Below are 25,239 nucleotides of genomic sequence, written 5' to 3'. Positions count from 1 at the left end.
ACCCAAAGCCACCATAGCAAGCCACCATACCACATAAATCTTATAAATATAAATAAACCAGTTAATTATTTCTGCCTTTATATTTTAAAGATGATTTGACTCATGAATCAGACATGAAAGTTATACCAACATTGTTAAAGAAAGAATATAAATCAGATAGTTTTATCTGTTCATTGTTTATTTCACTCTTCTGATGAAATCAATGATTACATTATTAAGTATACCAACATAAAAAGATATTGCAGGTAGAACTCAAAGAGCATAGTTTCAATAAAGTCCACTAGTACCTGTATTTGTTGTGGTAAAAGTAGAACTAATGTAGCGAAGTGTAGAAAAATATAGGTTTTTTTTTCCAGTTTTGCATAACATGTATGTAGCAGAAATGCAAAGCTCTAGAAAACGTAGAAGCTTCTTTGTTCCAGGTTCAGAAGACAATGTAAAGAAATCAAATGAGATCTACCATGATTTTATTTGTATGTTTTGGCAAGAGAGTGAAGAGGAATAGCAAAATTCTCTTATACAAGGTCAGCACCATGAACTCTGCAGAAGTTAGGCTGTTTGTCCCTCCAGGCCCAGATCTTTGGATACCAACATTGCAGTCACTGGATGCATAGATATTTTGTGCAGCTGGAAGGCACTGATGGCTTGGTCACGTGATTTTTCAAATTTATAGAGATCCCTATAAAAAATCCCACATAACAACAAAAAAAAAATGGTTTTAGTGCTTTTGTTTTCATTATCAGTACAGTGTTGCACATAATAAAAACTGCACTCTGAACTAAGTAAGAGCACATAGTTTATCTACTCCATTGGGAGTATATTCAAGAATTTTGAGAAAAGTGCTACATGATAAATAGGAGAAGATTTGCATGAACTGTTTTTGAACTTACTTAGTTACATTTCTGCCTAATGTGCAGAATTTACTTTATTTATGTAAAGTATGTATATACATCTGCTATTTTAAAAATCCCAAAATGGAGTGATAGATAAAACAAAACAAGGTCTCAGCTAGTCTAATTAACATTTTCAAAATGCATATATATATATATATATATATATATATATATATATATATATATATATATATATATATATATATATATATATATATATATATATATATATATATAACTTAAAGTCACAACCCCTGGTATGCCCAAGTATGGGAAGAAGGTCACACTTCCACTCTCTGTCCCAATATTTTTTACTGTTGCCTTTTTTGTTAGTCTCCCTTTATTTATTTATCAGCATAAATATAACATATATATATATATATATATATATATATATATATATATATATATATATATATATATATTCATATAAATATGATTCCTCTGCCTGTTAGACTGCTTGCTTCAGTCAAATATGATCAACAACATGATCTTTAGTAACAGTATTATTTTAAAAACTCGCTGTTTTTTGTTGCGATGTTTTGGGATGTTGCATTCATGAGTTGGGGTGGCCGTGGCCTGCATGTGACGCATCTGGTCCAGGGGCTGCCAGTTTGACACCTTTGTCCTATATGATCTTATAATAACAGCTATTCTTTAGGTATTAATGTATTAATTATTTTAACTGTAAAAATGACATTATAAAACAGCAATGCCAGCTTCATAAAAAAGGTTGTAACTCTTGTTCCTTCAACATCCAGGGTGTGAAATTTGTACTGTTTGGTATATGAAAAGAAAGAGACTAATAAGAAGCTACTACAAATTCCACATTAAAATGGTTCATAAGGGAGTTATATATTTGCATTATAATTCTGATACTGATGATTTTGAAAAAGTCAAAAGTGACATTTAAGTCAATGATCAGGAAAATGGCTAAAACATTTTGACAAGGACAAACATTTGTCTTACTTGAATAATGGACGAGTAAATTTCATGCGGCCTTGTTCAGTAGCCATCTTTAGAGCTAGAGGGATGGCAGCTTCCCACTTGGCTTGAATGCAGAGGCGGAGCCATCTGAAAGGTAGTGAGATTAAGTTCATTTCACTTTTTATTGTATTCATTTATATTACTATAAACCACTTAACAATTTTTAAACAATGATATATATATGAATACTTTTTATATATGATTAATAATAATCCAGATTCTACAATATGCTGTTCCTAAATTGAACCACTATGCAAATTAAGCATAGTTACTTATATAATTTATCTTCCCCCCCCCCAGATATTCAGTTATAAAAAATCAGACTATAAGATACACTGGTGTATAAGACGCACCAAGATCTCAAAGAGTAAGAAAAAAGTTTTTGCCTTCCCTCAGTCCCCAGCAGCACTCTGCAGGCTTCAATAGGGCTGGGGTAAGGCAAAAAAGCCTCCATTTTTTCAAAGAACGGCTTGTTTTTCACAAAAATGGGATGCAGGGGCAGGGCTTTGGGAGGCCAAAAATGGCTGTATTCGATGTATAAGACGCACCAACATTTCTACACTCTATTAAGGGGGAGGGGGGAAGGTCCGTCTTATACGCCAAAAAATATGGTAATTGGCACACAAGAAAAGCTTTAAAAATGATAATTTGCCTCAAGCAGTAGGGTTTAGAAAAATAACACTGCACGCAAGATGCACAAGCAATCTTGGCAAGATATCGCTTGCATAGACATATTTTAAAAAAATTTATCCCCTAAAGTTTTATCGCACATTGGACATATGCTTTCAACTTTTCGGTAGGTTTTCTTTAAAAAAAAAATCGTGTCAATCTGCTTTATTCTACAACAGGGGTGCCAAACTCACATCATCATGGAGGCATCACATGATATATCAGGACTTTTTCCCCCTTCGCTAAATCGGGAGTGGGTGTGGCCAGCATGTGACGCATCCAGCCCTTGGGCTGGGAGTTTTGACAGCCCTGTTCTACAACATGCATCAAATCAAGCTATTGACAGTGAGAGACTCTTTTTCAGTGCTTCATGAACAATTAAACCAATCTTCAAGGCTCCTGCACATAACATATAGACAATGAATAATCAAACTGACAAATCAAAATTTAGAATTTTAAAAACTGGCAGCACTCTCTACAGGTTGGACAATCTACATTCTTGGTTTAAAAAATGTAGGTGAGTGACTGTCAGGCCCATATATCATTTCCCCTTTCCTCCCATTTGGAATGTTCATTCTTATCTCTTTAAACCCGATGTTGCTTGCTGAAGACCAAAATAGGAAATTGCGGTTGAATGCGAATTGATAAAACAACACAGGGTCTTATATTCTTTTGACCCCTGAAATAAGCCCTTGGCCTTATTTTTGGGGAGGTCTTATTATTCTTGAGGTGCCGGAAGTGACGAGCTTGGTTACTTCATGGCTGCGACTATGTTGCAATATTTTCGGGGTGGGCTTATTTTCAGGGGAGGACTTATTTTAGCACATGCGCTCAAAGCCCCGATTGGCCTTATTATCCGGGAGGACTTATTTTTAGAGAAACAAGGTATAATAGTGGCTTACTTAGCCAAAAGCTTAATAGTCTAAATAACAATGTTTGTTGGCATCAAAGTAAATAAATTAAATCTCCAAAAGTTTCTAACGAAGCAACTGGTTTTGCCAGATATAATTCATCATTTAAAGGAGCCTAACTACAAAACAAAACAAAAAGTATCATCTTTCACCTTCTTCAAATTTCCCAGGGGTCATGTTCTCATTCTTGAACAACTGCTTACTTCTATATATTTGTTCCCATGTAACAAATCTCCATCATGAGAAATTTAGGTATACATTCAATAGGACTAAGTAGAAAAACTTGATTTGCACCCATTTCAATATATTATTTCTATATTTGCAACGAACCTGAATCTGATTTCGGAATTGTTTGTTGCATTGAAGTCATAGATTTCCTGCATTCGACTCACGTGGCTCACTGGAAGAGGATTCTATAAATTTTGAAATAATGTGTGAGTGAGATAGAAAGGGAAGGACACACAAGGAGGAAAAGGAAATGGGAGAAAAAACCACAACAACATATCTTTATTTCTAAGTAACAATGCCAGTTTCTAAGCAGTGTTTCTGGAAATTCGCTCACTCTATTGTAGAAAAGTGCAATTCAGAGCAGATAATATTATTACTATAAAACTTCATTTTGCCTTTGAACTGTATTCATCAAATAGACTTAAGAAAGTTAAGTAAACAATTCCTAGCATTGTTTCTTTTGGCATCCAATCTATTTCTAAGGAAAGTCCCTCAGCTTTCCTTGTTCTGATAGTTACCTAGCATACCCAGAGCCCTTCAAAACTAACATCTACTATATTAAAAAAAATAGTTGGTTAATTTGTAATGTAAATCCTTGCCTTATGCTTACCCAAATAAGGAAGAAGGAAACATTTGAACGAAAAGCTTGCTTGAGTTCATCATTCCCCATGTTTATGAATGGAAGAATATCACATTGAGCTATCATATCTCAATATTTATACATTGGCATAATAAAAAAATAACATTGTGCAACTCCATGTTGTGTGCCAGTTGCACAGGTTCCTGAACCAGAGGCTCTACTCATTCATACCTTGGTCATCACTTCAATGATGAAATGACTGTATATGGGGTTGCCCTTGAAGAGCATCCAGGAGCTGCAGTTGGTATAGAATGTATTGGCATGAGTTGTCCTCAAACAGAAAACTTTACTCCCCAGTTCTGTGAGCAGCATTGGTTCCAAGTCCAATTTAAGGCACTGGTTATGACCTATAAAGGCCTACTACGTACATTGGCCCTGACCCTCCCAGCCTTTAGGAAGGCCCTGAAAACATGAACTAAGGTAGAATGAATTCTGCTGATCATGATTTTCTGGTTTTTTAATTTTAATTTATATTTGTATGCAGGTAATCCTCAACTTATGATCACAATTGAACCCCAAATTTATGTTGGTGAGAGATTTGTTAATCTATTTTATGATTAACAAATTCTTTTCTTGCCTCATTTGTTAAGTGAATCACTGTAGTTCTTAAATGAGTGATATGGTTGTTAAATAAATCTGGTTTCCCCATTGACTTTGCCTGAAGGTCGCAAAAGGTGATCACATGACTCCGTGACACTGCAACCATCATAAATGTGGGTCAGTTGTCAAGCATTCGAATGTAAATCATGTGACCGTGGGGATGCTGCAACGGTCATAAGTATGAAAAATCATCATAAATCACTTTTGTCAGTGCCATTGTAACTTCAAACGATCACTAAATGAACTTTCTGTAAGTCGAGGTCTTTTGTAAGTACTAATACTTAGAAGTATTAGTTGCTATCTTTTCACCTGTTGTGACTTTTCCCAGAATTATTCAGACGAGATGGGTAGCCAAACAATTTGATAATAAACATTCAATTTTCCAAATTAATGAAATACTGTCTAAACCGCTAGGTTCATTCCATATTCCTTGAAAAAAAATCCTTTTCAATGTCAGGCTGAACACATATACTCTTGAATGACAATTGGCTGGCAATCACTTACCTCCAACAGCAGGAGTGCAAGGAACTCAATCAGTTGGTGAGAAGACATATCTTTTATATCAGCTGAGCTGAAAGAACCAAGATCACTTTCAATGGCCTAAAGGAAGCAAAATTGGGAAGAAATGTGAAACACACACAAGGGCAGGGATGTGCAAAATCCCAGTTTCTAAAATACCAGGATCTACATTCAGAAGGATTTTACTTATCAAACCTTACTTTGGTAAATAAGGATCAAACACCAAGGACTTTAGTTTCCTTTAAAGACAAGAAATGTTTTTGTCCTACATACTTAGAGTTATAAAGATAACAAATATCTGCAAAGTCAAGATTAGAATATACTTCCTACCAAATGTGTAATTTATTCCAATCACAATAAGGAAAATTAAAGCCTTGCTTCCCCATAATTATGAACAACTTTATATCATAGCATTACAGCAAGTACCTATTGCTAATTGAGTAAATTCATGCAATGTCTCTCACACTCATACTAACACCAATATATACATATATGGAGAAATAATGTTCAAAACAGTCTAAAACAGCAGTTTATGAAACAGTATTTCAGTATAAAGGCAAGTTGTCAACAACCTTGTATTAAATTCTATACTATGAAAGTGGGAGTCAATGCAAAGCGGAACACTAAAATAACCCTTGACAAACATAAAACCTTCTGTGCATTAGAAGTCATTAACTCACTTTGATCCATCTTTGGCTCAAGGCAACACAGGTATTTGACAATGTAGTATCATATCTGATGGGGAAAAAACAGGAAATGTAAAATTATGTGTGGGCATGTTCATATGCAAATATATTACATGTTTATTTTTGGCACATATCTAATGCTCTACATGCATTGTAGCAGGTTATGTAATATAAAGAACTTTGCTTATAGATATGTAGAATTTTAAAAAATTCAAAAATATTTCATAGCTATTTGATACTTGATTTTTGAACAATATTGGTAATATTGATTTTTTAAATAATGTTTAATTTTTATACAAAACTATTCTATATGCACCGTAGATTTGGATCATGTAAAGAACAATGTGTCCCATATTCATCTAGCAATCAACTAAATGCTTAACAAACAAAAGATCCGGAACAGATAAAGTAGATTTTAAAAAAAACCATCTTTATTAAGCTATAGCTTTAAAAATACAACTAAAAGCTCTGCCTGTAAATAAGGAGATGGGGAGAGCTACTAGAGAAAAACTCTTACTCAGGTTTTACTGGTGGCATACCAGGAGTATGCATCCATGCATTCCAGTCAACTTTGTTAAGAACATTAACCTAGAAAAAAATGACATCCTATTAGCCAAAATGTGGTAGTGAACCAAAATTGCTTTTAAAGTCGTATCAATTTCTTACAATGTAACATACCCCACTTTTTAAAAAAAAGTCACCAAAACAAATTAAATGCAGTTGAATATGTAATAAATCATCACGTCTCCAGATTCTCAGAGATAGATTTTACTTATAATGAATATAATACAATTTAGTCATTAATAATTAAAGCATGGGTTGACTTTGCTGGATGCACGCAGGTATAAATATTTAAATAAGATACTTTTTATACATATTTCTTCAAAAATATTAGTATTCTGCTCCCCAGCCATATAATCCTGAATATTATGTGAATTTAAATTACTGTGCTGCTTTTCTTTATCATTTAAATCCCTATGCTGTAATCCTCCTAATGACATATTTTGTTTCAACATATTCCTCGGGGGAGCAACTTTGAAGAAATTAGTCTTTATTTTAATCAATTCATTACCTATATTTATGCTACTAAAATTGTCATGTCTGTAACTTTTAAGTGGGTGAAATGGGGCATCTTACAAATTGGATAAATAAAAAAAGCAAAACAGTTTATTGAAAGGATTGTGTATAAAACAATTTGATTTCATTTCCTTTCATTCCATTCTTTTAGTTTGAATTGTAAGTAAAATCTTGAATGATAAGAATAGCACCTAACCTTATCCTTGAAATAGGAGTAGAGGAAATTCTTCCAGTCTTCAGTCACTATACTCTTGTATGCAAACTGTTGGATGTATGCTCTTAAGAAGCCAATGAAGACATCTGTGTGAGTATGACATATGTTAATCAATAGTAGAATGTCTTGGTTAAAGAAAATCATGTAGTTTTATAATAAATTAATACCTGGTCCACCAAGCAGCTGCTCCAGATGAAGCAATAAAGCAAAGCCTTTCTCATATGGAACAGAAGAATATGCAACATCAGGGTTTAACTCCTTCAGATTAGGGATCAAATTTGTCACTTCATTTGTGCTTCCAAGGTTATTAATCTAGAAAAGTTATGAAAATTAAGATTTATTTAGCAGCACACATTACATCTCTGTTTTGCAAGCCGTTTTGACTACCTGTATGCTTTTGAGTACAATTCTTTTTTTTAAAGTATATTTATTTTGTTTTATCATAGAAGGTAAAATACAAAACACAAAAACAAACAAAAACAAAATAACAAAATAAAAACCTATGTTCAGCACTAACAAAGAAGAAAGAAGATTGATGTAAAAAAGAAGAAGAAAAGGAGTCCCAAATATCAAATAAATTTGGGTACAATTTAAGGTGCTGGTAATACCCAATTGAGCCCCACATGATACAAGACTGAGATATTTGAAATGCTGCTTCTCCCCATTTACATATACCCGTCTCATCAGATCTGCCAAGACAACCATGCCATGGGTGCCATCTACCAAGGAATGTCATCTGATGGGACCCAGGAAGAGAGCTTTGGTGCCTGCCCTTTGGAACTAGTGCTTCACTTTGATGTAGTGGTTAAAATGCTGGCCTAGAAACCAGGAGAATATGAGTTCTAGTCTCATTATAGGTATGAAAGCTGGCCGAGGGACTTTGGACCAGTCCCCCTTTCTTTCAGTCCAACCCACCTCATAGGGTGGTTGTTGTGGGGAAAATAGGAGAAGGAAGGACAAGCCCAAACACATTGCAGCAATCTGGAACAGCAAAAAAAAAAAAAAAAAGGAAATAGAGGATGTATACAACAAAATAGAAGCTCACACAACTTTATCAAAAAGTCCCTGACCACTCAACCCAATAAAGCACAACCAACACAAACTCTAAAAAGAATTACAAGGCATACATCAAGAATATTTCAGAAACCATCAACAGACTCCTACAATCACATGGAATCAGTGTTAGGAATATAATCTAACAGTTGGGTTGGCAATATATAAATCATGTATTGATGTTCTACCTGTTTTTTTTAAATCATGCTGTAAAATGTGATTGGTGGCTGTTTTTCCTCAATCGGCCATACGAGGGAGCCAGAATGACTGTTAGCTCTCTGTTTGTTAAGATGTTGGGCTGATCTGATCTGTTTTGGAAGCTGGCTGTTAGAAAGTGCCGTGAGCTATTGTAAGTTTTGCAACTGCTAGCAAACTTTGGGTACCGGACTGTTTGTATGTTTATGGACTATGTTATTTGGATTATCCCTTAACTGAAAGACATTAATGGCTGACTGTCTTATCCGTGTATGACCTCTATTTCCATGAAACTAAAAGCCTATTTAAACTGCAGTGTGTCTGTATGCTGGTTTGTGTGTTCTCCAACACAACTCTCACAACGCTTCTCTGAACGTACTTGCTCTCCCAACAGGGAGCTTACCTAACAATCAGCATAGCACACAAGACAACTAAAGCCCTTAAAAACATCCTAAGCAACCCAAAAGACTCAACAACCCAGAAGAAAAAACAGGAGTCATCTACAATGTAAGGACTGCAACAACTGCTATGTACGACAAATAGGCAGAAGATTGGCAAAATGCATCCATGAATACCAACTACCAGTCAGAAAACAAGATGAAAATTCTTTAATTTCACAACCTATGGAGATTTAACCATAGTTTCAATTGGGAAAATGTGACCATCCTAAGGCTCAGCCAAGTCCAAAAACAGCAGGGAATTTCAGAAGCCTGGCACTCTGACAAATCAGCTATCAAGACACATAAATATTAACAACATCTATGCAAAAGATACTGGCACCCAGCCCTAAAGAGAACAAAAAGACCCAAGCATCTCTCCACCAGCAATCAGCACCCAGATCAGCATAGATCACAGATGTCAAACTTGTGGTGTCACATTGCCATCACATGATGTTTTTCCCCTTTGCAGAGCTGGGGTGGGCATGGCCTATGTGTGATGAATCCAGCCTGCGGGCCGCCAATTTGACATTCCTGGCATATATTAATTTCAAGGTTAACATCAGACCAGCAATCAAGCAAATGCCACATTCAAGCCAACAGCAAACAGCCCAATCCAAGAATTCCCAAGACCACGCCCACCAAAAATTGATAGGCAAGCCACTGGAATATAAACTGACAGCAGCAAACTACACTCCTCACTAGCACTGATGATGTTATGTAGTTTGAGTAACAAAATGTCTGCAAGAAAACAAGCAAACTCAGAGAGGACCAACCCTGAGCTACAAATATTCTCCTTTAATAAGTAGTATTATATAATATTTGCTGCCCCGAGTAACTTATAAAGTACTAAAGACAGAATAAAAATTTAATAAATAAATAAATAAATAAATAAAAAATAATTTTTCTGGACTTGTCTTTACTTTTCTGGCATCTAGAAAGTCCCTGAAGACATGGCTGTGCCACCATACTTAAGGGACCAGTGGAAGTGGTGAGCCTCTTCAATGGTTTTGCTGAATCAGATGTATTGCTTGCATTTACTCACTAATTGTGACTGTTTTGTGTCTGAATTTCCTTCAGTAGTTTTTAACATAGTCATATGCTGTTTTTATTTGCATTTTTATTGTTCCTGCTATTGTTTTTAATTGTTGTGAGCTGCCTAGAGTTGCAGATGTGAAGTGAGCAACTATAAAAATTGAATAAAGTCTATCAATCAGGTTCTTTTCCAGCTCATAAAGCTTTAGGCACTGTAATGTCTACCCTGCCATATCTAGATCATCATCAGACATAAAGCAATTTTTAAAGAGAGAGGGAAGTTGTATAAGTTCAAAATGTTTTCACTAAAATGATTTTAGATTTTGTTCCTCAAAATACACTTCCTTTTTATTTCATGGACGTCTGGCTCTTTTCCCCAATAAAAGTCAAAATAGTGATGGTGGTTAGCTATAAAACCTCAAATAATACAAGAAAAACAGAAAGCTTTCCTGCCTAAAATAAGGAAGTCTGCACACTGTCTCCAAAATTTGACTACTGTTGCTTAAATTGCCACTTTGAAGGGGCATTTCAGTAGCAAAACATGAGAACGAGATATGGGTTGCTCCTGGTTCGGCCAAACTGGTAGTGGAATTCAGGTCTGGGTCACAGAACCGACAGCGGTTCACTGGCTGCTGCTGGGCTGCTACCATTTTGGTTTTTAGTGATTGCACATATGCAGTTCACTGTAAATTGTTCTGCGCATGCACGAAAAACAATTTACATTGAACAGCACGTGTTGCGAACCAGTAGTAAAACCAGCAGCAACCCACCCCTGGTTCAGCATTCAGTTTTGGTTGCCACGATGTAGAAAAGATGTGGAGACTCAAAAGAGTGCAGAGAAGAGCAACAAAGATGATTAGGGGACTAGAGGCTAAAAAATATGAAGAACAGTTGCAGGAACTGGGTATGTCTAGTTTAATGAAAAGGACTAGGGAGACATGATAGCAGTGTTCCAATATCTCAGGGGTTGCCACAAAGAAGAGGGAGTCAAACTATTCTCCAAGGCACCTGAGGGTAGAACAAGAAGCAATGGGTGGAAACTAATCAAGGAGAGAAGCAACTTAGAACTGAAGAGAAATTTCCTGACAGAACAATTAATCAGTGGAACAGCTTGCCTCCAGAAGTTGTGAATGCCCCAACACTGGAAGTCTTTAAGATGTTGGATAGCCATTTGTCTGAAACGGTATAAGGGTTCCTGCCTAGGCAGGAGGTTGGACTAGAAGACCTTCAAGGTCCCTTCCAACTCTGCTATTGTATTATTGTATTGACTACATCTCCAACAATACTCATAAATGGGACTTCCTAATCAAATAAATGTTTCATTATTAGTCTTTTCTGAATTAAGTTCTACACATCTGTGTCTTGTTTAAATAAAGAATTCTTCAACTTGTTTTATATACTTCTTCTGCTTCTGCTTACTGGATTTATTTAATTTAATGTAAGTATTTATTTCTCACTTTAAATATTGAAAATGCCAAAGAGGTGGCAAAAAAGCAAACATTTCCAAAAATTAATAGTCAGTTTAAGGAAAAGGAAAGTATAGTTTTGTTTCTTGAAGTCAGGTGCATTTACTTTAAACTCTTTAAAAAATGCACATTTAATACTTAAAATATCTTTATTTAATACAGTAGTCCGCGACCTATGACCACAATTGAGCCCAAAAATTATGTTGTTAAGTGAGACATTTGTTAAATGAGTTTTGCCTCCTTTCTTGCCCCAGCTTTTAAAGTGAATCACTGCAGTCGTTAAGTTAGGGACACGGATGTTAAGTGAACTGGCTTCCCCATTGACTTTGCTTGTCAGAAGGTTGCAAAAGATGATTCCCATGATCTCAGGACAATGCAACTATTATTATAACTATGAGTTCATTGTGAAGCATCTGCATTGTGAAAAATGATCATGTTACTTTCTCCAGTGCTGTTGTAATTTTGAACGGTCACTAAATCATCATCTTCACTTAATAATAATTTTGAACGGTCACTAAATCATCATCTTCACTTAATAATCCCTTGTGGGGTGGAGTCTGGGCTTCTGAATGGAGCTAGCAGAATGTTTTAATGGCTGGATGCCCTTCCTGTTGCCAATGGAGAGTTTTGTTCAGCAGAGAAATTCTTAGTGTGCCCAGAGAGAGAAATATCTGCCTCTACCTAGGGTCAAACTCACAGCTTCCTGATTGTGAGGTGAGAGCTCCACCTCTAGGCCACCGCACCACTTTGAACGGTCACTAAATTAACTATTGTAAAGGTCTACCGGTTCAGTTCAATGCATTTTAGTACAAAATAAATGCCATTATTTAATTAGGCAGCGGTTTAAATTTTTAGCCATAAAAAGAATCCAGGCCATGCAAATAAACACAGAACATCTTTCCCACATTTTAAAGCAGCTTTTTCCAAATCATGTGGCTGCCTGATACACAATTCCAGCAAAGGAGACAACTGCTTTAGGTATTGCAAGCAAGTGCTATGGCTGGAGTTTCTGAAGATCACCTTTGGAATTCTGCACACTCCTATTCATTATTATGCTTATTATCTTCAGATTACCTGAAAGATTTGTATGACTGAGGATTGCGGGATTTTCATAAGGTGCTAAAGACTTGTTCTTCTTCCACAGACACCAGGCTAGGTGTTCCTGGTGTGGTGTTGATACATGTATTGAATCCCCCCTCCCAGACGCTTGGGGAGTTTAAACTGGTTTTAGATGGATTTGCACTATTTATTCCATCATTTGTTAGCTATCCAGACTCAGGTGTCAAGGGTGTAGTCTTGTACATTAAAATACCCCATAAACAAATAATTCACTTACTGTGTTTTGTAACTCTCGCCAGCCTCCTAGAGCCTGAAAGTGCCTGAATTGTTCTCCAAACAGCCGACCACCAATTCTGCGTTCTAGATAAACCGTATGCCCCTCATTTAGCCTAGAATATGAAGCAGATAAATGAGTATTTCTCTTCATAGACTCTTAAACATACAAAAATTCTTCCAACATTTGGATTTCACCTACCAAAAGTGTTCCCAAGTCTTGTTTGTTACCAAATTCCCTGTCCAGCTATGAGAAATTTCATGTGCAATAACCTGAAATGTATAAAAATGTATTGTGGTCTCTTTGACTCAAAGAGACAACAAATAGGAGCAAAATCACATTTTGTTTTACTAATTAATGTCTACAGCACGGAGTACAGAATTACATGAAGCAGAATGCCATCAAATGGATTCAGCCAGAAGAAGATGGAGAACTTATGTTTTTCCAATGCTCATACAATCTCCTAGATCTCTTAAATGTATTCAGTTGTAAATTTCTATATGAAATTCTACAGAATATAAACCTTTGCCATTTTTCTTATTAATATGTATTGAATATTTTTCAACTAAATAGTTAATAATATCTATTATCTGAAGCTATTTATGTAAGATTATGTAAGAAAAATCCATTTACATTTCATAGTGTAGTTGAGTCCTCATAAATGAGTAAATTTAGATTTATACTTACATTGGATAATGATCTGTCACCAGCCTGCACAAACAAAAAAAGGAGATAATTAAATCTCTAACCAGACAATAATTCTGATATTATTGTCTAATCTGGACAAAAAAATAGTTTACAGGTAGTCCTCCACTTACATCAGTTCATTTAGTGACTATTTGAAGTTACAACAGCACTGAAAAAATGAGTTATGACCATTTTTCACATTTACAATCATTGCAGAATCCCCATGCCACATGATCAAAATTCAGACACTTGGCAACTGATTCATATTTATGACGACTGCAGTGTCCCTGAGTCAAGTGACCTTCTGACAAGCAAAGTCAATGGAGAAGCCAGGTTCATTTTACAACCGTGCTACTAACTTAACAGTTGCACTGATTCGCTTAACAACTGTGGCAAGAAAGGATGTAAAATGGGGCAAAGCTCACTTAACAAATGTCTCACTTAGCAACATAAATTGGGGGGGGGGTCAATTGTGGTCGTAAGTGGCTACCTGAATAAAGATATATCAAAAGACAAGATACTGTGAAAATTTCACAAATGAAATTGGGTCAAACTGATTTGGTATTTTTTATCTAGGAGATGCAATCCATAATAAAATCAAACTTACTAATAAAGTAGGAGTTACAAAAGTGAGGCAGGGATTCTCCATACCACCATATGGAAACGATGGGGGCAACACCAGCAAATCATATTGACCCCAGACATAAGGACCTGCCAGATCTTCTGCTATTTTCAGCATGGCTTCAGCCTGAAACAAGAATGAGCAAACCAGTGTTTAATGTTTGAAGATGTGATTATGCAGAAGACAAATACATACACAAGCATATATAGCTATTATCATGATGCAAATAACCCACCTCACCAAATTCATAAGCTGATTTGTCCACCAGTTCCTTTTCAGCCCACACCAAAGTTCTAGGGCCAATTTCTCTGGAGAACAAAATTTAATTACGTAAATGAAGAATACTGTTTGGATTTCATTACCATGCAAGGCAGCATTAGTTAAATTGTATTAACTAGAGCAAATTAGTTGCAGTGAATAACATTGAAATGCAACAGTTGCTAGGTAATTCTTTCAGTTATTTTTGTTCCTAATACTGTTTCTTGACTAATATTACATTCATATACTGATCACCATAGAAAGAATAAGCATCTGCCTCACTTTCTCCCTCACCTCTTGCCCTTGGGCATGTGGATTCTTCTTACCAGTTGACAGAATTGATAGCTCCCTACTGCCATTTGCAATGAGAAAATGAAATCTGATTCCTCCCAGTCAACTGACCAGGTAACCAAGTGGCTGGTAGCAATAGCAATAGCAATTAGATCAGTGTTTCTCAACCTTGGCAACTTGAAGATGTCTGGACTTCAAGTCCCAGAATTCCCCAGCCAGCGAATGCGTTGTTGGGGAATGTTGAGAAACACTGACTTAGACCAATGATGGCCAACCTTTTCGGCACTAAATGCCCAAACCAGAATGCACATGCATGCCACTGGCCAGCTGGTCTTTGCAGGTGCCAGAGCACCGGAAAATGACCTCAAAACAGCCTGAAAATTATCTGGTTTTTGGCTGTTTTTCAGGCCGTTTTCCAGCACTCTGGCACTCACAAAGACCAGCTGGACAGTGTGCGCTGGAAACCAGAAGAGCAGCTTGCGACAGCATACGTGCCCACAGACAGGGCTGTGTGTGCCACTTCGTCGCTATCACGGACTTAGACTTATATACCGCTTTACAGCCCTCTCTAAGCGATTTACAGAGTCAGCATATTGCCCCCTTATTTTACCCCTTGGAAGGATGGAAGGCTGAGCCACCCTTGAGCCTAGTGGGATCTGAACTGCTAAATTGCAGGTAGCCGGCAGGCAGCAGAAGTAGTCTGCAGTACTGCACTCTAACCACTACGCCACTGAGGCTGGTAGGTTCATTGCCTGAGATGTGTCCAGCCAAGAGATCAGGCAGCCTTTTTCCAGTAATCAAGAGCCACTAACAGCAACTGAGGCAGTAGGAAGCTTAAACCTCCCACATCCACTTAACCAGCATTCAACTATATTACCCTCACCTGCTTTCCAAGGCACCAACTACTAAAGCAACCAGATAACTGGGTATTGGAACCTAACAGGGAGGAAGAAAGGAAGTAAGTTCTTAGATACAAACATAATTACAACAGACCTATGTGTTTGACAGCTTAAATTTAGAAGGCAGTTTGTTGAAGAAAAGTCATCCATATGATATAACATGTCATTGAATGCCCTTACATTTTGAATGAAACGGAATATCTTCCTAGTTTGATCTTCTGGATCAAGCAAGTCTCCATCTCTCTTGGCACTCATAAGAGCCACCAGCTCACTTGGAACAGATATCTAGTTAAACACAAAACATATCTGTAATTTCTATCCAACATGATAAGACTTTTCCTTTTAATTAAAATGACAATTTTGCAACAATGCAAGTCAGAAAGTTCTGTTATGCTTTATGTATATGGTCCCCTCTCCTTCTAGATACTCTCCTCTATGTCTTGCTATGTTTTCAGCTTTGATTCCACTATACTACATCAACAGCTCATTGAAGCAAACTTAGATATAAATATGTACAGTACCTCAATTGTATAAGCTTATAGTAAACATTTCAGTATCTAGCATTTAACAAAAAAAAACTAAGTGCACAACTTTAATTCAAATAAATTATTTTAAGTATAACAATTACAAAAAAACAAAAAGAGGTGTTCAAGCAAACAAATCTTAAAAATGTATCTTACATGCATTTAGCATGTACAAATAAAGGCCTGACATATGGAGAGCTCCTTTACACAAGGTTAAGTCTTGGCCAATCATAGTTCCCTCATATATTAAAACCTATGCTGTATGTATATTTAGGGCAATGTCTTGCCAAATGGGTAGAAATATGGCCATTGCATCAAAAGCAGCAAGAAAACAGTGGAGTTGCAATTACAGAGAGTGCTCGGGAAAACAAATTATCTGTATCTATAGTAGCCAGATTTCAGACTTGGCTTTTGCTGGGATTGTCGGTCTGTCTGTCTATCATCCATCTATCATTTTTAGTAATTGTCCATTTCCTTCACACGCCTTGCGGAGGATCTCATAAAGGATTCAGAGAATGAAACACAATGATTCTCGTCTTTCAGGATTTCTCAATGGCTTTCAATGTTAACCACAGTATTTTCTGGAACGGTTTGCGAGGTCTGAGAGTTGGATTATGTAATAGTAGTTCTGCTTTCCATTGAAAAATGTTTCAGTCAATAATGGTACAAGGAGAATGTTGGGTCCTTCATCCATCTGTTATAGAGTGCTCCAGGGCTTGTTTCACCTATACCATTTAACACCTACACGAATATGCTAGGAGAGGTCATCTATAATTTGAGATGCAGTATCATCAATATGCTGATGATATCCAGTTGTACTCTCCCCATTGATCTAGAGTAGGAATCTGCAAGCTTAAACACTCAAAGAGCCATTTGGATCCGTTTCCCACAGAAAACACTGGGAGCCATAAAACATGGCTGGGCATGGCCACCTAAACGTCACTCCCACCCATTCACATGCCTCTCCACCACCGCCACGCCTGCCCAGGCTCATGGCAGTTTAAGGCTCTCAGTGGTTTCTGTGGGAAATGGATGGAGCTCTCATTCTCTCTCTCCCTCCCTCTCATTGCTGTTTTTCTCTATTTTTCGTCTCCCTCTCCTTTCTTTCTTTCCTTTTCTTTCTTTCTTTTCCCTTCCCTCTTCTTCTTTCTTTCTCACTGAATATGATAGCAAATCCAAAATAAAGTTATTTATCGTGGAAGATTGCTTCTCTGTAATTTTTTCACAGTGAACTCTAAGTTGATAGAACATGGCAAGATTGTTCTAACAACAATAGCATATATATTTTGATTTCTTTTGAGTTTGACAATATAATACATTATCAAAAATTATAAATAATCTTATTTTCAGATGCATTTTTTGCCATCTCTGTTATTTCCTTAAAAAAAATCAGACTTGCTTCCAATTTGTGCTTTCTGGCAAATTGCAGTTTTCCTTGGCAAGAGACCTAGCTTGCCATTGCTTTCATCATAGGTCTGAGAGAGTTTTTTCTTTCTTTCTTTTTCTTTCTTTTTCTTTCTTCTTCCTTTCTCTCCCCTTCTCTCTCTCATTTCCCTCCTTTCCCTCTCTCATTCTCTCCCTCCAGCTCTCATTTCTCTCCCACTCTCCCCCTTCTCTCTCTCTCAATTGTTTCTCTCTTTTTTGTCTCTCTCATTTCTCTCCTTTTATCATTTTCTCATTTCTCTCTCTCTTTTTCCTGCCCTTTCTCTCACCTCTTTCTCATGCGTGCGCCAAGCAGGGTACCCTCATAGGTTCGCTGCGGTGGCAGGGACGGTGGCGACTCCTCCCATTGCCGCCACTGCGCAGTGAGGTGAGTAGCCTGCTGTTCCGTGCTGTGCAGGAGAGCCAGAGTTCTTCCCTCCCTGCATCCGGCGACAGCAGCTATTGGTCCTCCCCGTTCCCCTCCTTCATGAGCCGACATGAAGGGGACCGCAGCTACCATAGAGCTGCCCGCGAAGGGGCAGAATTGCAAAAAGCAGTCGATCACGAGCAATGCGGAGAAAATGCTTGGGGCACTTCAGCCATGCGGCTCTGCAGAGAGGCTTGCCCCTTCTCAGGACGGAGAGCAGGTCATACTTGCCAAGATTAACTGAAATATTTTCAGCGTTTAATTATTTCTTTCCTCAAGTAAGTCTATCTGGCGGAATCTATGCAATTTTGAAACATACCTTATACCAATTATGTTGGGCCAACCTAGTACAAAAGGAAGGCATTTCTGCAAAATGGAGTGCTTACCTACCAGAGTATTGGGGAATACTTTAATAAAAGATGCTTCAGGATATGCAGGAATATGAATGTACCATCCATTTGCAGGGAAAAGATCTGGATGCTTCAAAGATGTTTCACAAATCCTTTGCTCTCCAAAGTACCCTTACAGAACTGAACAGTCTAGTACTTACCTCCGCATAATATGTTAACTTCACAGAGGGCGTATCTTGGCAGGGGAGTAGAGCTCTGCAATGAGTAGCCTATTGAAGAGAAAAGGGGACTTATATAGATAGTATAGATAGTATTGTATAGATAGTGCAGCAAACCACTAAAGGTAAGGCTAATAGTATAGGCAGTCTTTGGGTTACAACTATTCATTCAGTGACTGTTCAAAGTTAAGACAGTGCCAAATGAATGATATTTACAACAAGTCCTTGCAGTTCCAGTTGTCCTTACTGTCAAATGACAATTTTAAAAATTCCATCCTGACTTCTCACAAGCAAAGTCAATGGGGAAGATGGCAGGAAATTGGAAGTCATAATCACATATAATCATTGACAGCAACCAGAACTGCTGGAACTATAAAGTTTATAGGTTAAGAAAAGCAAGATATATTAGTGTATCATATAGTTTATACACATATTTGAATGTTTGCATTAGATAATTAACCACACATAGGTCTAACAATATAAATCTTTATTATTCTAACATATTATACTTTATAGCGTATTTTTGATAATGTATGTACTGTATATTTGTGTTTTGTTCCTTTTGCTTTATTTTTGTTATTTAAAAAAATTATATCTACATATAATTATATATAAAAATATGTCTATAAAAAGGACTACTGGGACTGCTGTGGCCGAGTGACATGGTCACATAGCTTTGCACTTTACAATTGCATAGTGTAGCAATGGAAAATCTGGTTCAATTGCCACTGTAATCTGAGGACTACTTGTAAAATGTTTATTCTATACTACAATGCAGCATAGTATCCAATTCTTGCATAATCATATCCAGTCACAGTTCATTCAGGCTCACATCCTTAACTTAATTACCCCTCTACACTTTATTGCGTCTCATTCAATAGACTCCTTTCTAAACTTTTATGTTCTTAGGCAATCTGAAATTTGGCAGGCACATGGGAAGTAGTTCATTAACGGTACAAAAATGTATGGCATACATTTGTACGTTCCCGAGTCATAAGCTGTGTCAAAAATGACTGTGCTGTGAAGTGTCCATTACAAAGTTTTACAGTATATATACAAATCAGAATGTGTAAAATTATAATTTAAGACATATATAAAGCCATATAATAAGGGATGTGGTGGCTCAGTGGCTAAGATGTTGAGCTTGTCGATCAGACAGTTCGTTGGTTCGAATTCCTAGCGCCGCATAACAGAGTGAGCTCCTGTTACTTGTCCCAGCTTCTGCCAACCTAGCAGTTTGAAAGCATGCAAAAATGCAAGTAGAAAAACAGGAACCACTTTTGGTGGGAAGGTAACAGCGTTCTGTGCACCTTTAGCGTTTAGTCATGCCAGCCACATAACCATGGAGACTTCTTCGGACAGTGGTGGCTTTTCGGCTTTGAAATGGAGATGAGCACTGCCCCCTAGAATCGGGAACAACTAGCACATATGTGTGAGGGGAACCTTTATCTTAAAGCCATATAATTTATGTAAGTATGTTAAACCAAGCACTAACAAGTATGGCTTTACCCTTAATGGCACATCTTCTGTATATTAGGATGCATTAACAACATACTACAGTATTATTCAGAGTATAAGATGCACCAAGATTTTGTACAGGCAAATTAAAAAAAAAGTTTTTGCACTCTGCAGACCTCCCAAAAATGGCCCGGTTTTCATCATTTCTGCCCTTCCCAGCCTCCAGGAGCACCCTGAAAGCCTCCTAAAGGCTATGCACAGCCATTCTGGTGAAGGGGGCGGGGCTTCAGGAGGCAAAAATGCTGTATTCAGTGTATAAGACGCACCCAGATTTTCAGCCTCTTTTTTGAGGGGAAAAGGTTATACTCCAAAAAATACAGTATATGAATGTTTGGGAATTAAGGCATTCTCAGACTTTTATCAGACAATAAGATTAATAATGCTTACTTATGAGACATATCACTAAAGCAACCTACTCACCTGGCACTGACTAAAAAGAAATGGATGTCTTTTCCCTGATGTCTGCTCTGGAGTGAACCACTGAAGTGCTGAAGACCTTGGAGAAGTTTCAAAAGAGACCTCCACAACTACATCTTGGCCCCTGCAAATATTCAAATATTTAAACTGGAAATATCACTTAAGACTTTCCTGAACCATCCCTCAAACCTCAACTGTAACAAAGATGAATATCTGTTGAAAAACCTTAGTAGTTAGTGGTTCATCCACAAAGCAAGAGAAACTGCATATACACAACAGAGCATGGGGAAAATTTAAGTTACCAACTGGAAGAATAAAAAACAACAAACCCATGCGGTATCTTAATGAAAGCAATTGTCTATTTCATTTTTAAAGCAAATCAAAATAATTTTATAATGTATTGCTCAACAATTATAGTCAGTTGCTGAGTCCCATTTGCCTGAAAAGAAATAAACAACAAAATGAACCTATCAAATACCAAGTTTAATCTTATATCATCAGATCCCTAAGAAATTCTCAGAACAGATATCAAATATATATTAATGGTTATTGACAAACAAGAGAATGTAAGCACCGTTTCTTCTGAATACATGGGCAAAGTGCCACAATGTATTTTTGTGAGTCTACTAAACTTTAACTTACTCTTATGTATTATTCTTATAATGCACACCTGCAGTGTTGATTTTTTAATTAGTAGTACTTTTTGGACTAAAGAAGAAAACATGCTCCAGAAATCACCAGATTGACAGATACTTTCTGAGAACACGAGTCTTTCTATAGTATATTTTAATTAACTGCAATACATTTTCTGTATTGGTGTCTTTGGTATCCAAAACTTCTTAAATAAATCTGAGTTACCCTAACAAATAAATGTTCTAACAATAATGAAAAGATTCTTGAAGTGAAGATGAACCACCACCTCTCTGCTGGCACAGCTTAATTCTGGTATGATTGTTTAGTTTCTTTAGAGGGTGAGGTTAAAAACTTTTGACATCCATTCTTCTGCAGCAGGAGATTACCAAGAAGGACAAACAGGAATAATTAGCAAATGGGTGGTGTTGAGAAAACAAGTATCCCTGATTTTAAAATTGGAAGATAAACTTATGGAAATGAATTTGTACAGCAGTGCATTTCTCCTGATATTACTCACCCTGCTGCTGCTTTTGGAGGGTTTTCCTCAATTACTTTCTGTCTTAGAAGTAGGGAACCACCCCAGTTTTCAGAAAACAGTCTTCCAAGTCTATTCTTTTGCCTCCCAATCCACACTTTTCAATTGGATTTCTTTACCAATTTTTTTTTATCTATTTGTCTTTTCCTTCTCTACTTTTCAAAATATTTTTTAAACTTTATTTCTGGAAACTTGGTTTTTATTTATGTTAAATTTGCTGCCTAACTCACTGTGTGGCTACCCTAGACTGTTTTTTTTTTGAATGAAGAAAAAATTGCTCCTAATAAAAGATCAAAAGCAAAGTCTTTGGAAAGATGTGCCAGATTGCAAAACAAAGAGATTGTGGAACAGAAAGCCAAAAAGCCTTGAAAATTTTAATAATTATAAGACTGTTAAAGATAACATACAATCTTGTGACCCACCGAATAATATTTACAGTATTAGAATTATTTTACTCATTTTTGCCCCACCTTTATTATTTCTATAAATAACTCAAGGCAGAAAACCTATGTACTTCACCCTTCTCCACAGAAACTATGCTGGGAGGTTGGTTGGCTGAAAGTACTTTGAAAGTTCATAGTCACCCAGCCAGTTTTTATGCCTAAGACATGACTAAAGCTCACAGTATTCTGGTTACTAGCCTGGTGCCTTAACCACAAGACCAAACTGGCTCTCAACAGTTATAATGCTGTGGTATCATTTATTCAGCAAGGGCAGAGTCATATATAATGACCTATATAAAGTCCTAAGATCAAGGTAATAGCAAGATAACTAATGTATGAAAATAAAAATGCATACTTCCTCAAGGGGAATGGTAATGTGATTTCAAGTGGTGCTCCTTTGAAGCTGTGTTGTTGTCCAAGAACAAACTGAGCCACTTGATTGTTAACAACCACTTTCTGAATTGTTAGGTCTTTGGTGTCCAAAACCTGTTAAATAAATCTGTGTTACCATAACAAATAAATGTTCTATGTAACAATATGAAGTTAATTATCACTTCCAGAATGAAGATTCTGGAAGTGATAATTAAAACACTTAAAAGTTTTACTTAAAATATTATTAAAATATTTTAGCATAGAAGATAGTTCAAAATACTTCATTACTGTATATTTCTCCATTGTTTGTAACGTTAGATCAGCTCAAGTCTTAAAACTGGTGTAAGCTTTTGTTATAAGGCCTATAACCATTCTTACTCTCTGGCCCATTTTCTCCTTTTTATATAAAAAGAGGTAGTAAACTAGTAAAGAACTAGTAAAATTTCAACATGTTTAATGAAAGAACTAAACTGCAAAGAGCAACATTATTTCACAATATTACCAAAAAATTCTTTAAAACTTTATTTTGGCCAGGATAAACATTTTTGTGGATTGAATGTCTCATTTTAGAAAAAAGGGTTAGAATTTTATATAGTCTAGTAACATGAGTAAAATGTGTATTTTGTGCTGTGCTTCTTTCAGAAGCTGTCATGCTGAGTCTGTTCCAAGAAAATTGGAGAGGAATTTTGTTTTCAGCTCAGAAGCAGGGCTGGCCAAAGACCCACCCTAAAGATTATTCCCCACAGGAGGAGGATCACCCCCCATTCCTCCATTAAGAACTATACTTTGACCGAGCAGAAAGTCCTGGAAGGATTATGCTTTTGCAACATCTGCTATCGGGAGATAAAATGCAACTTCCAAGAAAACTTAATATTTTATTAGTGCTAGCGCAGCACATTCACAGCATTAATTTTTATATTACTCTTTCATGGTATTTGAGTGTGAGCATGGTCATCCTACACACACCCCTCCTTTACTAAACGTACTGCTCTACGTTTACACAATAAGTAGCAGGGACACCATGCCGCCGCCCCCCATGTAAGGAAATTATTATTTTAATTCAACTTCTTAAACTAGAAGCCAAAGAAAACATTACACCCAATTGCTCCAATGCAGGTTTACTTAAGGAGCAACATCTCTTTATCAGCTTTCTGGCACATCAAGAAGAGAATTAAATACGAGGGGTTTGAGGTTGTTTATTTTATTTCTTCATTCGACTTCAGAACCCCGAATTCCCGGGCAATTCTGAACGCTGAAGCCCAACACAGCGCGAGAGAACCCCCCCTCCCCAATTCGCACCCCCCCAGCGCCCCCCATGGAAGGAGCGGCGTTACCAGGGAACTCAGGTTGTCCCTTTCCGACCGCACGGTGAGGGCCGCCGTGCCCCGCAGCGATCGGCTTTCGAAGTCCACGCGGCAACGCAAGTAGAGATGGTGAGTGCGGCAGGCATCAGAAGCCGCGAAGGAACTCGGGTCCGCATCAGCCATGGCTCCAGCACACAGCTCCACACTGGGCGGCTCAGGGCGACGCTCGCTATTTAACGAAGTCCTAACACCGCCTTATTGGCTGAGGGTCCCCTCCTTATTGTGGGTGGCCTCAAGGAGGACTCTGGGAGTTATAGTTCTTCACGAGGTCCAGCTCTCATGCAACTAACTGGAAATTAGACTGCTACTCCCATGATGCACGACGGCCAAGTAGCTATTGGATATCGACCAAGCAACCTATTAACCTATTACAAGTCCGAAACTTCAAGGAAAGCAGTTTAATTGAGCAGAAAGCGACCCTTTCATCAGTACTTCCTCGTTAGTATAGTGGTAAGTATCCCCGCCTGTCACGCGGGAGACCGGGGTTCGATTCCCCGACGGGGAGATACGATTTTTTCCTTCCATGTATTTCTTCAAAATCTTAACAGAAACCGAGATACATTTCCAGATGAAAATGATGTGTAATTTTACACGTTCACAGCAAACAGCCAGCAGGCTACCTAATTTACTATCTTTCAATAAACCTACAAATCCTACCTGATGCTATTCTTGCAAGGGCCGGTACATCTTTAAGCCAGCCAATTAAAAGTTTAAAGAGGAGCATCATCAAGAACGTTTTAATTATTGCTTAAAGAATAATGTAAGGAACTTCCTGGGACTGTTTTAACTGGGGGACATATTCATAAACGCTGAAATCTGACGGCGGACCAGGTTTCAGTCTGGAATACAAAATACACACTCGGGTCTTGGGTTTTTCCCTTTTTCTGCTCTCTTTGTTTTGCTTTGCTTTCCAGTCTCTCATTTAACCCCTTTGAAGTCAAGAAGCCCTAGTGGAGTCTACCGAAGATTAGCAATTTGCTGCTGCTGCTGCTGCTTACTATACTTACAGCAGAGACCAGTGTTTCTCAATCTTGGAAGCTGGAAGATAGGATACAATGCTTTATTGGCCAAGTGTGATTAGAGACACAAGGAATTTGTCTCCGGTGCATAAACTCTCCGTGTGCATGCAAACAACAGTGATAAGTCATAGATCATACATCATAAGATACAAACAATTGATAAATCATAGTATACCAATAGGAAAAGATAGTAGGAAATAAGAGGTGAGAAAGATGAGAAGATGAGATGAGAAGGATGAGAAGATGACAAGAATAGACAAGAACCAGTGGAACAACTTGCCTTCAGAAGTTGTGGGG

At 37.2% G+C, this 25,239-nt stretch overlaps 1 protein-coding gene and 1 non-coding gene across 2 annotated transcripts; one reads left to right on the top strand and one right to left on the bottom strand.

Annotated features, from left to right (window-relative positions):
• Nucleotides 1–160: 160 nt before the first annotated feature.
• On the bottom strand, nucleotides 161–24,080 carry LTA4H (leukotriene A4 hydrolase). The gene is made up of 19 exons (XM_032221213.1): nucleotides 23,894–24,080; nucleotides 22,543–22,673; nucleotides 20,580–20,700; nucleotides 18,624–18,692; nucleotides 15,881–15,985; nucleotides 15,685–15,737; nucleotides 14,488–14,560; nucleotides 14,238–14,378; nucleotides 13,631–13,654; nucleotides 13,145–13,215; nucleotides 12,947–13,058; nucleotides 7,592–7,736; nucleotides 7,407–7,510; nucleotides 6,651–6,721; nucleotides 6,128–6,182; nucleotides 5,433–5,528; nucleotides 3,791–3,873; nucleotides 1,863–1,967; nucleotides 161–679 (listed from the first exon to the last, which is right to left on the bottom strand). The coding sequence occupies exons 1-19, from the start codon at nucleotides 24,044–24,046 to the stop codon at nucleotides 550–552; spliced, it is 1,842 nt and encodes a 613-aa protein (XP_032077104.1). The 5' UTR covers nucleotides 24,047–24,080; the 3' UTR covers nucleotides 161–549.
• A 276-nt stretch (nucleotides 24,081–24,356) lies between these two features.
• TRNAD-GUC lies at nucleotides 24,357–24,428 on the top strand. Its single transcript has one exon. It is a non-coding gene; the product is annotated as a tRNA-Asp (tRNA).
• Nucleotides 24,429–25,239: the final 811 nt, after the last annotated feature.

Source organism: Thamnophis elegans, chromosome 7 (genome assembly GCF_009769535.1).
Source record: "Thamnophis elegans isolate rThaEle1 chromosome 7, rThaEle1.pri, whole genome shotgun sequence".
Classification (NCBI taxonomy): Eukaryota; Metazoa; Chordata; class Lepidosauria; order Squamata; family Colubridae; genus Thamnophis; species Thamnophis elegans.
This window is presented reverse-complemented; position numbering and strand designations above follow the sequence as displayed.